The sequence below is a fragment of the Anoplophora glabripennis genome, unplaced genomic scaffold, assembly GCF_000390285.2.
Source record: "Anoplophora glabripennis isolate ALB-LARVAE unplaced genomic scaffold, Agla_2.0 scaffold52, whole genome shotgun sequence".
NCBI classification, from domain to species: Eukaryota; Metazoa; Arthropoda; class Insecta; order Coleoptera; family Cerambycidae; genus Anoplophora; species Anoplophora glabripennis.
This window is the reverse complement of record NW_019416264.1, coordinates 1,332,840-1,346,380: the sequence shown is the minus strand read 5'-3', so window position 1 is coordinate 1,346,380 and position 13,541 is coordinate 1,332,840. Positions and strand designations below refer to the sequence as shown.

At 33.8% G+C, this 13,541-nt stretch overlaps 1 protein-coding gene across 3 annotated transcripts in view; it reads left to right on the top strand.

Moving 5' to 3' along the window:
• The window catches only part of LOC108903391, a 59,972-nt gene extending 46,784 nt beyond the window's left edge, over positions 1-13,188 (top strand). For all 3 annotated transcript variants that reach the window (XM_018705566.1, XM_018705564.1, XM_018705565.1), the window contains one exon: positions 10,761-13,188. In XM_018705566.1, the coding sequence (XP_018561082.1) occupies positions 10,813-13,116 (2,304 nt within the window). In that variant the 5' untranslated portion in view covers positions 10,761-10,812 and the 3' untranslated portion in view covers positions 13,117-13,188. The remainder of the gene's footprint in view (positions 1-10,760) is intronic.
• Positions 13,189-13,541: the final 353 nt, after the last annotated feature.

Genomic DNA, 13,541 nt, shown 5'->3' with positions numbered 1-13,541 from the left:
ACCTTTAAAACATGGGCAACGTTCGTTTTAACTGAAAGAGAAAATAAAGGAAATATAAGCGGATTAATACTCACAAATAATGTGTTTGCATCGAAAACAAACATTTTAAAATCAATATAATCGTTATTGATTGTATTTTCAAGGTTTTAGTTGTACCTCATAAAGGAAAATGTTGCTCTCTAATGGTGCCGAGTTAAAAATTGCATATTTATTTTCAAAACTTCTCTTGTAAGTACACAAAAAAATTTAGGCCCAAATGACAACTTTAATATAGGGTGTTTATGACACGGACACCATAATTTCTGGGAAAGCTGGTAAAATATAAAAAAAATAAAATAAGACGATACTTTCTTGTGTATCATGGATCTACATTCTGTTGATTTTGAGATACAGAGCATCAAAGATGGTTTTTATATAAAATTTTAGTCATATATTTTCCAAAAAAATATATGCGGAACATGAATCAGTGTTGCTAATTCTGACCATTGTCTTGAGCTTGCTAACTACGATCTGTCCCAGTAACATTTTTAAAGTTAGATTTTTAACAATTTTACTTCTTTACAAAGTTACGAGTCCTCAATATTTCATTCAGGGAGACTATTTTTAAAGTATGACCCATTCGTTACCAGACACCTTGCATATTATGAATTAACTTTGGTACAGTCAATTGCGTCTTTGTCAAAAACAGTGTGACTTCAGAAAGTTTAAATAAAAACAACTTTTTTATGTAAAACGATATGTCAGCAACTGTCAGTGAGACATCCTCAAAAACATACCTACCTATATCAAATTACAGAGCAATATATTTTTTTGGGGAGGTATTCATTTTAAAAAATCGTTTAATTTTGTACGCCCTGTATCACAAAGCAAAAAGAGATTCCACATTCACTAGTCTCTGAATATTTGGTACATTTTTCCAAAACACCCTGTATATGTATACTAATATTAAGAAAAATGCGACCAAGAGTGTACTGTAAATAAAATCTTTTATACATATAAAGATTTGGACATTTTAAATGGGGATAAATACCTATATTTACTTCAAGAACACCTTAACCCGTTATTGGAAGACGTCACTTTAAATATTTGAAATAATATGTGGCTTATGCCCGATGGTGCATCGCCCCATTTTAGCAGGGCAATAAGGGCTTATTTAAATACCACATTTCCCAATCGAATAATCGGTCGAGGTAGTCCTTTTCCGTGGCCCCGACGTTCTCCCGATCTTAATCCTCTCGATTTTTTGCTTTGGGACCGTCTTAAAAGTCTTGTTTATGAAACTCCTATAGATGGTAGGATAGAATTATTAAATCGCATAATTTCATACGCCGACATCATTAGAAATGATCACCACATGTTATTTCGAGTAGGTAAGTACAGCAGAGGTGTTTCAGAAAATGCATTGAAGTTCAAGGTGCACATATTGAACATCTTACTTATCAATCCTCTTCGATCGAAGAGAAAACTATGAAAGAAAAATGTAAAATTTCGCAACGCTGTCAAAGATGTATAAATTTAAATGGATAATTTCGTCTCCTCCTGTATAATCCAGGCATATTGAATATCAATTTAAGCTTCGAAATGAACATTACCATGAGTTACTTTAATTGCCCAAATTTCATTGTTGTCATGGGAACGACTTAAGTAGAAATTTGTTTTTCAAACTTCTTTTTTGAAGACGAATAACTCCACAACGAAGCCCGATAGACTATTTTAACCTTCCCTGTACATATACCCCTTAATTTTTGACATGACCTTTCCGAACACCCTGTATATTTAACAAGCTCAAAAGATAGTGAGAACCCATATTTTTTTCCGTTTCTTATAATAAATGTCAAAATGTGTATAACTGAAGAATCTGGACATGGTCTTGTAAGTCCGGAGAACATTTATAAGTTATTTTGAAAATACGTTTGTCCTTTATCATTTTTATTATTACTTTGTAGGTCAGTCAGACCATGAATATCGGATCTTTGGCTGCTATGAAGGTACTTGTGTGACCAACACCGTAAACAAATCGTCATAAGTCATAACTTTCCAACAGTTATTATTTCCAAGAAAAAAGATTAACAAACGAATACGTACACTTTTTCTGATGTTTTACAAATTTATTTTGCTATCAAATTCATTTGAACAGAGAATTAGTAAAAATTATTTATAGAATAAATGCAACAACAGTCAAAATTTATTCGGATACGACTATCATAAGAAATCTAGAAAGTTTCGGAGTCTTTGTTATCGAAACTTTAGAGAAGCCGCAGTACCGGCAACATGAAAATTATTCTTGCCCTGAAGTAGCACACTAACTAAGAATCTACTATAATAAACCACATTATTTCCACGAAAGTATCCTAGAAGTTCGATTAGAAACAAACTGGGTCGCGTAGTCGAAAGGCAAACGGTTAGTCAATGCCCCATTAGTTGAAAATGATACATATATGTGCAATAACAACTTTTAAACTGACATTATAAAACTGCTAACAAATAAATGTTGCATAATCCATTTAATGTTTTCTGTGACCTTGAAACGATAGCCCAACTATTTTTTTGTTAATCTCGATCTCCACAGAACAAGTTTTGTCGATGTGGGTGTGTTTGGTAGGAGCACTACATACTGGATTTCGTTGTGGATATAGCGGTGAAAACTGTAGTCGATTGTAGCACACCTTTCATAAAGCTACCTTGAGAAGAAGAACGACGTTGATAAGTTGTCGATCAAGTAGCTGTATGATCGCTTTTTAATTATGGAAAAGACGGAATTGCGACATTTTTATTAGATTGGAATAAAAGTTGTCTTACCGGTACATATTTCGTACTTAATTCTCAAGGCCGGATCATCGCATAGGATACATGTTTTGTTATGTAATTTGTAACTTTATAGAATCGTAATCAATTCATTACGACCCGACAAATCGTTTGTACACTGGTAGAAATGTGTTAGTATGATTTTGAAACCAAGGGCAGTAACTGACTCAAAAAAGGTTATATTTTTTTAACAATAGGTCTTGTTGAAGAAACGTAGCAAAACATATAGGAATTGAGAAAAAGTTACGACAAAACCGAATTAGTTAATTTTACTCATAATATAAAAGTTAAAACCTATATGTCCGTTTATACTTCCACATAGCTTCTTTTGGTGAAACAAATTACCTTAATCCTTAATACATTTCGGTTCCTCAAAAAGTTTTATTTAATTTTGTTTAGATAGCCTTTAGAAATATTTCAATAAAATTTTATATAAAGGAGTTTTTTTGATAACAAAGACGGCGCTTAAGCAGTTTTTTGTTTTTGTCATATTTCTTTTTGTCGGAAGAGATTTTGGGAAAAGAGATATTTTAACAATTGCAATTGTATTTACTGAAAAAAGGGAATATTTGTTGCATGCCCCTAAAATGAAAAATTCCAGAGAAAAAATCATGTCTGATTAAAAAAAAAACATATTTATTTTTAATTCTTTTCAGAAAAATTATTGTTTGTAAAAATGTTTACTTGTCAAAATAATCGCATTGCCATAAGTAAATTTAAATTTTGATGCGGAGTGTTCAGAAAATATGAAAATGTTAAATTAAAACATTACTCAAACTTCATCCTACCGACGACACTCAGTTCCAACCTTTCCAAATCTCGGAATCAATTTAGTATATCATGAAATATGAGCAATACTTACTGTCTTCAGTAATTTAACATTATTTCTGAAGTTCAGCACCGTACACATTATTTCAAATATTCCCACAAAGAAAAATCCATCATGATCAAGGCAAGGTCAACATTACGTCGAAAAAATTTTGTGGCAAAAATGCCAGATGAAATTTATCATCAATTATGTTCAAAATTGTTACAGAAAGAACTGTGTGTATAGGTTGTTATTAGGTAGCTAGTTAGTTATTTTTTTTATCACTTCGCCTTTCACTTTGTTTGAACACTCTGTATATCAATATTTAAAATTATTATGGTATTTTGTTTCTGGTCTATGTGTGTATAAAATTTAGTTATTTTTTTCGAATAGCAAACTTTAAATTTTAACAAAATTCTCCTTTATTTTAAGTCTCTCTTTAGAATCCACAGAAGCTTTAAGTTTGATTTAGTTCTGTCCATCCTTTCTAGACTTGATTTTAGCAGTGACTTACGACTTTTTCTCGACAAAATCAACTTGTCTTTAAAACTCGCATTTTCGAATATGTTGAGACCAGTACAGCAGCGTTCCAACTTGTACTTATTACTATTACTGTACTGTATTATTACTTACTCTCAACATTGTATCTAAGTGAAATGTAGGTATTTTGTTGACCTTCATTCAGTTTAGAGTAAAATCATATATAGAAGATAGTCGGGTTGGGTTGAGAATCCGTATGTTTGTGCGTTACATTTTCGACCTAAATTATATTTAAACTGAAAGTATACGAGTTTGTATACATGTGTTTTCTCTTCATGTTGAAGTGAATTGTTCTGCGCCAACAAAACCCTCATTTTCATTACGAGGGAGTTTCTCGTATGGTCCCGAAAGACCTTCCCAGCTAGAAGATTTTGTGAAATTTTGTTTACAGTTGTTTATTTTTAGCATAGTTTCCGTTTTTTTCTTTATTTTTTGGGTATTTGGCTACCTGTGAAAAAATTTTAAAAAACTGATGCACAAAAAGAATCTGAAGCGTAATTTTGGTGAAAATAGTTCTGCCTAATCAAAAATCTCACGCTGAAAAAAGTAGACACTACATTTTCGAGTTGAACATCTTTTACATACTAATAGAACGCTATAAAATTTGTTCCGCAACAAATTTTTACATTTCACTTTACCAAAAAAAGAAGAACCAAAAAAACGTCAAGCAACGTCTGTGTCACAGTATAGAAAAAAATATATCCTTGATGTTTTATTTGTTTTGACTATAACTGTGACTAAGTATACTCTTTAAAATGTGTTTAGATCTTAGCATAAATGATATAGTACGATATAAATAAGTATTTTCGAATTCGGGCTTATTCTTCGTAGCTATTGTCGGGTTTTTACACACTTTTAACTCGTATGAGTAAGAAAATATACAGAATTATAAAAATAGATCTTTCACTCTCCAGATGTCTAAAATTAACGTGCCTGCAGTACCAGTTCATTTTTGTTTCACATGCCGAGTCAATATTTCAGTGGCAAAACAGCCGACAATCACGATGCAAATAATTTCAGTCCCGATAAAACCACTGTAAAAACTTTCACGGCTATAAAAAGTTCGATTTTCCTTTATAATTTAAATCAGAGATAAAATTGTTTGCAAATGGAACATATTTTTCTTGTAACTATTGACACCATGAGATAAGTAACAACTGGCCCCGCTTTTTGTTCAAAAAGTATATCCTCACTTCATGTTAATTATTTAGTCTTATCTTATGAGTAACTACTAAGAAAATTGCTTTTTTCTACTTATATACATATATGAAGGAAAATAAGGATTTTCAAAAAGCATAGTAGACATGAAAATGAAATTTCTTCCCACTCAAGCTGATTTTAATCTTAATTTCTTAGGATGAAAATGTCAGTTTTATGATTTTGAATTAAAGCACAGGACTAATATTAAATTTACTACTTATTATAGTCTTTCCGATCTCAATTGAAGACCAAAGAGCTACGCAGTATGTACCAGGTTCGGTCGACACGCAGCAACTCGGCATAAAAATATTTGAAAAACTCGTTCCCATATTTATTTAACCATATACATGTCTGGTCGAACTAAACGTAGACGTGGCAGAAATGTATACGCCCAGTTGAAAATGCGCGCGCGGGCAAACGGCGAACAAGCACAGCCGAACTGAGCGACTGGCCATAAATTTCAGTAGTTGAAAACTCGCTGACAATTGCCTAGCCAGTGCAGTGCAGCAATGCGGAATTTGGTATGATTCAGGTAATTTTAATTTACTATAGGCACCTTCTATCAATCATTCATATTAAAATTGCGAAAGAGAGAAAGAGGGATATTTTGTTTACTAATATTATTACAACATGGCATTTTGAAGACGTTTTGAAACAGAACAACACGAAACTTGCCATCAATATAATAAAATTGTTTGAGAACATAAATAATTAAAATATGCTGTTGGCCAAGTGAGCATATAATAGAAATTTTCTACACATTATATACATATACAAGCTACTAAATATTATTTTTTACCCTCAACGGAAAACTTTTTTAGGGACGCCTATGAAACTCATTATATTTTATTGCTAGGCGTTTTTATACATGTTCATTTGACTTTGGAAAGACTATACCTTCTTGTTAATTAATTTAATTTCACGGAACATGTGTTGCCCATATTTAAACATGTTTATTTAACAAAATTTGAGATTTTACTTGACAAATGTCATCTTCTACGTGACAGCAGCAATTTTGAATATGCATTCGCCGCTGTGTAGGAACAATCAAATATTATTAATAGTTTACATTTGTATAATAATTGTGAAGAAAACCTTTACTTATGTACTTTCGTTGAATGCTATTAGTGGTGATGTATGCAAAGGTACATTTTTCAGGTATCTAAAGCCGTCCGCAAACAGTAATATGCCCGATCGTTTATATGCAAATTCGAGATGAGTAACAGAGGTTGGTCAGTAGACGGAATAGCGCTGATTAGTCATTTCATGTGAGGGACCAATCTAGTCGTACAAGCTACGCAGAACATATTATGAGGTAGAAGAATCTAGCTGAAACTACTTCGAATTTTATAATAAAATGTAATGATTACTACACACTTATATTGTTAAAAAAAGTGTCAAATTTATTACAGCGTCAATCGAAAATATGGACTAGTTTTCCTATTTAACCCTCTTTGAGACCAAATATAATATATCTTTTTTGAATAATTATATGTATTGATCAGACATTTTCCTCGTAATAGAGGTCACATTCAAATTTCTAAATTAAGATAGCAACGTAATTTGTTAACGTATTTTTAATTATACAGGGTGTCCCAAAAATAAGTACCAACATTTCAACCATATATTTAACTCGACAAAAGAACAGCTTTTATCTAAAAACATTTTATTTTTTTTTCATTTTAAATTATTGTTACCCGCCACTGATGAATACATCAAAACTTAATTTAACTTACTTAATTTAATAATAAACAAAAAGATGCAGAATTTATTCGGTTATTATTGAAAAATAATTACACATATTTATTTATGAACTAGTTGAGCCGAAAATTATTTAAAAGTAACGATGACAAACTTTTTACTTGCCAAAAGTAATTCAACGCGATTATTTCGATTAGTTCCAAGGAATGTCAAAACATCCTCCATTATTGTCAGAGCATAATTGAAAATTTAAGTTGAAATTTTCTTTTTCACTCACATTGTTGAGATTATTCTGACGGAACTCTTTATTTGTTCCCGTCGTTTCTCAACCATTAACCAGCTGTTTGAAACAACCCCTTAAATAAAAGTCGCACGGATTGAAATCTGGCGATCGTGCTGACTTAACCAATCTCGAATAATTCCGACATTACGGCAAGGAGCACCATCATCAAATTATTACGTTTCGACGAATTTTCAGCGGAAAATCATCCAGTAGCTTTCGTTCATTCGAAATTCCTGAACAACATATACAAGTGCGCACTTATTTGGTATGGGACGATTCAAGAAATTAGCCATATAAATCCCACGAACAGTTTCCATAAGCCTCACCGAAAGTTAAAATCATGATGCACAATCACTATTATTAATACCTCGTCGTACTTCTTACACTTGACACGGAGTCTAGTAACAAACTTTAAGATAGTGAATCACTGCCTAAAACATTCGCATATGTTCCTTAAGATATTTCTTTAATACATATTGCACCAATTCTCAAAAAATATTATACAAATGTTTTGCTTTTGATGAGTTAAATATGTGGTTAACATTATTCTAGTTATTTTTGGAATAAAACAAATTTTAGAAAGCGTATAAAATAACATAATAATAATTTTACTGAATAAAATTAAATACAAAATAATAAAATAGTATTATTATTACTATGATTTTATTTTTATTATTTATTTACCATTAAATACCCAATATTTCTTTAAACGAAGAATACCGTTTTAATAACGTTTTAAATGAACACCAACCGCAATACATATAAAAAACTCTGTATCAGTAATGTTTAAAATTAAACTAATTAGCTTTTTAACGACTGATAACATTTAGGTACATTTTTAGTGTAACAGTTATTTAAATTCCACAAATTAGGTGTTTGTTTATTGTACTGACTGAAATTTATTACCGAATTAATTCTTTATTGTATTAATGAATTGGTTAACTGAATTGTTATTTCATTTTTATCTCTATTCACTGTTGATATTTATATTTAACTAATATTTTGATATTATCACTTATGAAGTATGTATCGCACTTTCTAAGTCGAAATTTTATAAGCACAACACATGTGAGTATTAGGCTAATTTATATTAAAAATAAATTTTGTTTTATTCTATTATGCAGAAATTAGAGAGATATATTACAACGGTTGGGTTAAATTCAGGAATAAAATAATCAAGTCACGTAGAAATGGTTAAACAAAAAACGGATTTTAGATTTGTCTTTATCTATTTTTGGTTATACATAGTTTTAGTAACATGAGTTACATAATTTAGGAGATATCAAATATTCTTTTAATTAGTAAATGCTTAAATAGGTAAAACATAAATAAATAACAAACCGATTTCATTAAAAAGTAACTGTTTTAAGTTGATGAAATCCTTTATTAGTTCAATGGCCTTGATGCTTTTACTGGAAGAACTTTTGTCCTTTGTTAGGAGAAACTTAAGTGCTGAAGATGTGTCTTACTTTGGATATAGTTGACCTTTGATACATATTTACATTAGACGTAATGGAATTTACAGTTTTTTTAACTGTACATAACTTCAATCTAGAATGTCAAAAATTATTATTATGTTTACTGGTAGCTGTTTTTTGACGAAAATATGGTATGGTGAATTTACAGAATTAATGTAATTAAATTGTATACTGTACATCCAGTGTTTTATTTTATAAGGTTTAAAATATAACTAGTTATTTCAATTTTCATTACATATTTATACAGGGTGATTCATTAATAATTGTACATACGCTAACTGGATAATCCTAGGCTGAAGATATGAAGAATTGACACATAACGCTTATATAAAATATGGCTCCTTACGGAGTTACAGGATGTTTTGTTTAAAAAATTTTAAATGATTTTGCCTATTACTAAAACTGTACTACTCAACTGTAAAACTTAATTCAACTAATCCCATGGCAGAAGACACCGACTTTACAAATAAAAATGATTGTGCAGCCATATGTTTAACTTTAAAAATATCGAGAAGTAAAGACTTTAGTTAATTGCATAGAAAGTATTGAAGAATTGAAAAATTGTTCCAAAATGAAAATTCCGCCAGTGGCGCAGAAGATAGGAATGGGAAACTTCCCCTCTACCCCCTGCCGTACGCCTCTGGTAATAGCCATGAACGATTGTGTAGCATTTTTTAATATGTTCTAAAGTTTCTAAACTTTATGCCAACTATGAGAGGGAAATATCAAACCAGGTTAAAGTAATGGACAAAAGTCATTTAATTTTTTTTTAATAAAACACCCTGTATCTCTGTAAGGAGCCTAAGCGTTATGTGTCATTTCTTCATATTTTCAGACCAGGATTATTCAGTTAGCGTATGTACAATTATTAATGAATCACCCTGTATATTTGCATTGTGACAGATGATTAGAGAGTTTTCATGGAGCTAGAAATGACATAACGTCATTGACAGTTCTTTTTGACATAGAAAAGTGAAAGGAATATGGTAGGTGTTAGGTGAGTTTCCCACTATAAATATTTTTATCAGTTGAATTTTCCTAACTCTGTTCCACGACATTATAAACATAAAATAGTAGTAAAGGACAAATCTGTATTTAACGCTAACTAAATATTTGTAATATTGGAAGCCTTTCAGCTTTGCTTTCTTTATTGCACTTCTTTTTAAAGTGAAATTGTAACAAACTGAATCAATGTAACGAAAGTTAGACCTGTGGTAGACAGAAAGTATCATTTAACATTAGAAGAATTATGACTAACCACTTCGACAGAAAACTAGGAAAAGCTGTAGTACAGGCGCATTATCATAGAAATGTAATAAATCCCAATAAAATTCAGCTAAAACATATTGCACGTCGAAGTAAAGGTATATGTATTAAACATTGACGTTGGCAACTTGTTGAACATATGGAATTTATACAAATCTTATTAGTAAACAGTTAAAAACAATAATTGTTACTCGCTTCGTTTTTTTTTTTCAAAATAAAGGACTCGTTAATATCACATTTTCGCAATAACAATTTTGTTTTAAGAGTGTCTTTTATTTATAAAACCTATGTACGATTTTTTTTACATAACATTATTGTAATATGTATGTAGGTACATAATATACATATACTATAAAAATCGTAAAAATTTAGATAAAAGAAATTTCACCCTCCCGAAAATTATATATTTTTGTGTTATACACATCGAAATTTGAATCTACACATACATTTTTACCAGATTTAAAACAAAAAATGAGAGTTGTTACAGGTTTGAAATATAATGACATACACTGACGTCAGCCAGTTGATATAGATAAAAATTGTTATCTTTCATGCCTTATCTACAATCTATTTATACTCGGTATAATTGTCCGTTTTAATATACGCATAGTTAATAAATATCATTTAAATGTAATACGTTTAAAATTGTGATAACTAATAACTTAATTTTCTTTTCCAGATAGTGATGGCTTGCTTGGAATGTATCCGAAGGAGAACCAGTAAATGCACTAATGGGGTCTAACGAGTCAACCATGGAGTCATCATTCCCCACGATGCAAGACGGGAACCAAGCAGTACTAAATGCAACAGCACAATCGCTGGCCGAGAAACCCAACTTTGTTGAATCTGTTAATGTTATTGTTGAAAAGCCTTCTAGTACAAACCAGAAAGACTTAAACGACTGTAACGAGGCGCGTGATAATTCTAAAGACAATGGGGAGCCAAAATCAAACGAAGAAGTAATAGATAATACTGAGGACAGGATAGAAACCGATTCACTTAATCTAAAAAACGAGGAGGAAAGCCTAAACGATGGCGAAGATTCGGCCACGGAGAGTTTACCTCCCGCAGAGGAACTGACGGAAGAACCCCACGATAGATCCGACGGTTCCGACTCCGGACTGGGGTCAGAGCTGTGCGAGGAAAGGCCGCAGGAAAACGCCGCGAACATAGAAAGTGACAGCGAATCGTCATTTTTGTACAGGATAAACGACGAAGCAATGCCCAGTAACCACTTCGAAGATTTTCCTAGTCAAAAATCTCACACGGACTATGAGCTTCCGTCTACGAGCTCACAGGAATCTTTAAAAGATAATGAGCTGGAAGCGAGCGCTAAAGAAATAGCGAAGGACATCGGAGACATCCTGAACGCAGCACAATCAAAAAAGCCTATCAAAAGTAGTTTAAAACGAAAAATTTCTACCGACAATGACGCGGACGAGCCTAAAGTAAAAAGGAGACGTGGTATAACCTTCGACAGCGTAACAGTTTTCTATTTCCCCAGAGCGCAGGGTTTCACGTGCGTTCCCTCCCAAGGAGGATCCACGCTGGGCATGGGCTCGCGCCACTCACATGTTAAAAAATTCTCCCTCATCGAACACGCAGTAGAACAGCGCAGGATTCATCGCCAACTGTTGCAACAGCTGCGATCGGAGAGAAACACAACAGGAGGAACGGTGGGCTCTTCCAGCGACGAAAGCGACAGCGAGGACGAACCCAGCGACGCTTCCGAATCCGAAATGGACGTGGATAATTACTACTTTCTGCAACCTGTTCCCACGCGGCAGCGCAGAGCGCTGCTAAGGGCAGCAGGTATTCGCAAGATAGACTCTCTAGAGAAAGACGAATGTCGAGACATTCGCTCGTCCAGAGAATTCTGTGGCTGTGGATGTAAAGGTTACTGTGATCCAGATACTTGTTCGTGTAGTCAAGCGGGCATCAAATGCCAAGTCGACCGACTGAACTTTCCCTGCGGCTGCTCACGCGATAATTGCGGCAACTCGAGCGGTCGCATAGAATTCAATCCGGTCCGAGTTCGAACGCACTTCATCCACACCCTGATGAGACTGGAACTGGAGAAGAAACAGGAGAAGGAGGAGGAGATGAAGCATGACAAAAAAGACACGGCCACCTGGATGAACAATGAGAGACTTAACGCGACCTACCAGAACAAAGAGGACCACCCAGACGCAACTTCGAATAGTAAACTAGGTGTAAATAAGTACAACAGCAATCTGCTAAGGGACATTAGTTTAAACGCACACGTGGAGGTGGAGAACTGCGTGCACAACGGCAGCTTTACCAACCTGCACTACGGAGCTCCCGGAGAAGGTCCGGGGCCTCTTCTCTCCCACAGTCCGCCCGGATTCTCCAACTTGCCAGACCGAGGAGACTCCCTGGATCTATACACTTTCCGCGAGAATTGCTACGGAGACGAGACAGTGCGGGACGGTTCCGCGGTGGAAAGAAAGCAGCAGCAGCCCTTCCCGCCCACACAGGGGTTCCACTTCCCCGACCCCAGATTCTCTGATGTCGGTTTCCCGGCCGGTGGCGCGCCCTACCCCGCGCCGTCCAATCAATACACGCAGCCGTACCAGACCAATTTCGCCGACTTCTCCCCCGTCTTTAACCCTTACGGAGGGCTGTATGCGCCCGAATTCGGCTCGAAGGCTTTAGAAGGGGGTTTCCAGCAGCCTAGCGCCGGCTACGAGCACTTTTCCAACGATAATTTCGCGACTACCGGCGTGGAGGCCAAGGAGAACCAATACACCAACCTCAACCCTATCGGGGCCAATAATAAGATCGAGTCCTTTTCTGAGCTGTTGAACGGGCGCTATAATTATTCAGGGTACGAAGAGACCAACGCTTTTTCCGGATTGGATCCGGCCGTGGAGTCCGCCAATAACTCCGGTGAGAGGATAGAGAAAGTCAATGCGAATTCGACCAACAGCAGCAACTCGACCAGTTCCGAGGACTGCGATGAGAATTTCGGCGAGATTATTAAGAAATCCATAGTAGAAACTGTTTCAGCATAATTTTAATATATAAAGTACTATAAAAAAATAATATTATTACGTTCCATATTATTACTATTATTATTATAAAATGTAAATGATTTATATAAAAATGTAGAAAATACTAGAGAAAAAAGTGTTTTAATAAATGTTGTGAAAAAAATACTTTATTAAACCATTCGAATTATTTTTATAATTTGCGTTCTTTTTATTTCTATAAATTCAATATTACAAATTCCCTTTTGTTAAAGTTACATAAGGCAGGAAATATCAGTCTACACAACAATTCGTAATTTTTCTTGCATTATAGGGTAGTCGCGCGAAAATTGCCTCCCCTTCATCTCAGTTATTCTTTGAGATACGAACAAAAGTTATAGATAAAAGTTATGAGGACTTAAAAAAAATAAGATATACAGGAAAGATAGTTGTCGCCTAACTTATGTTTT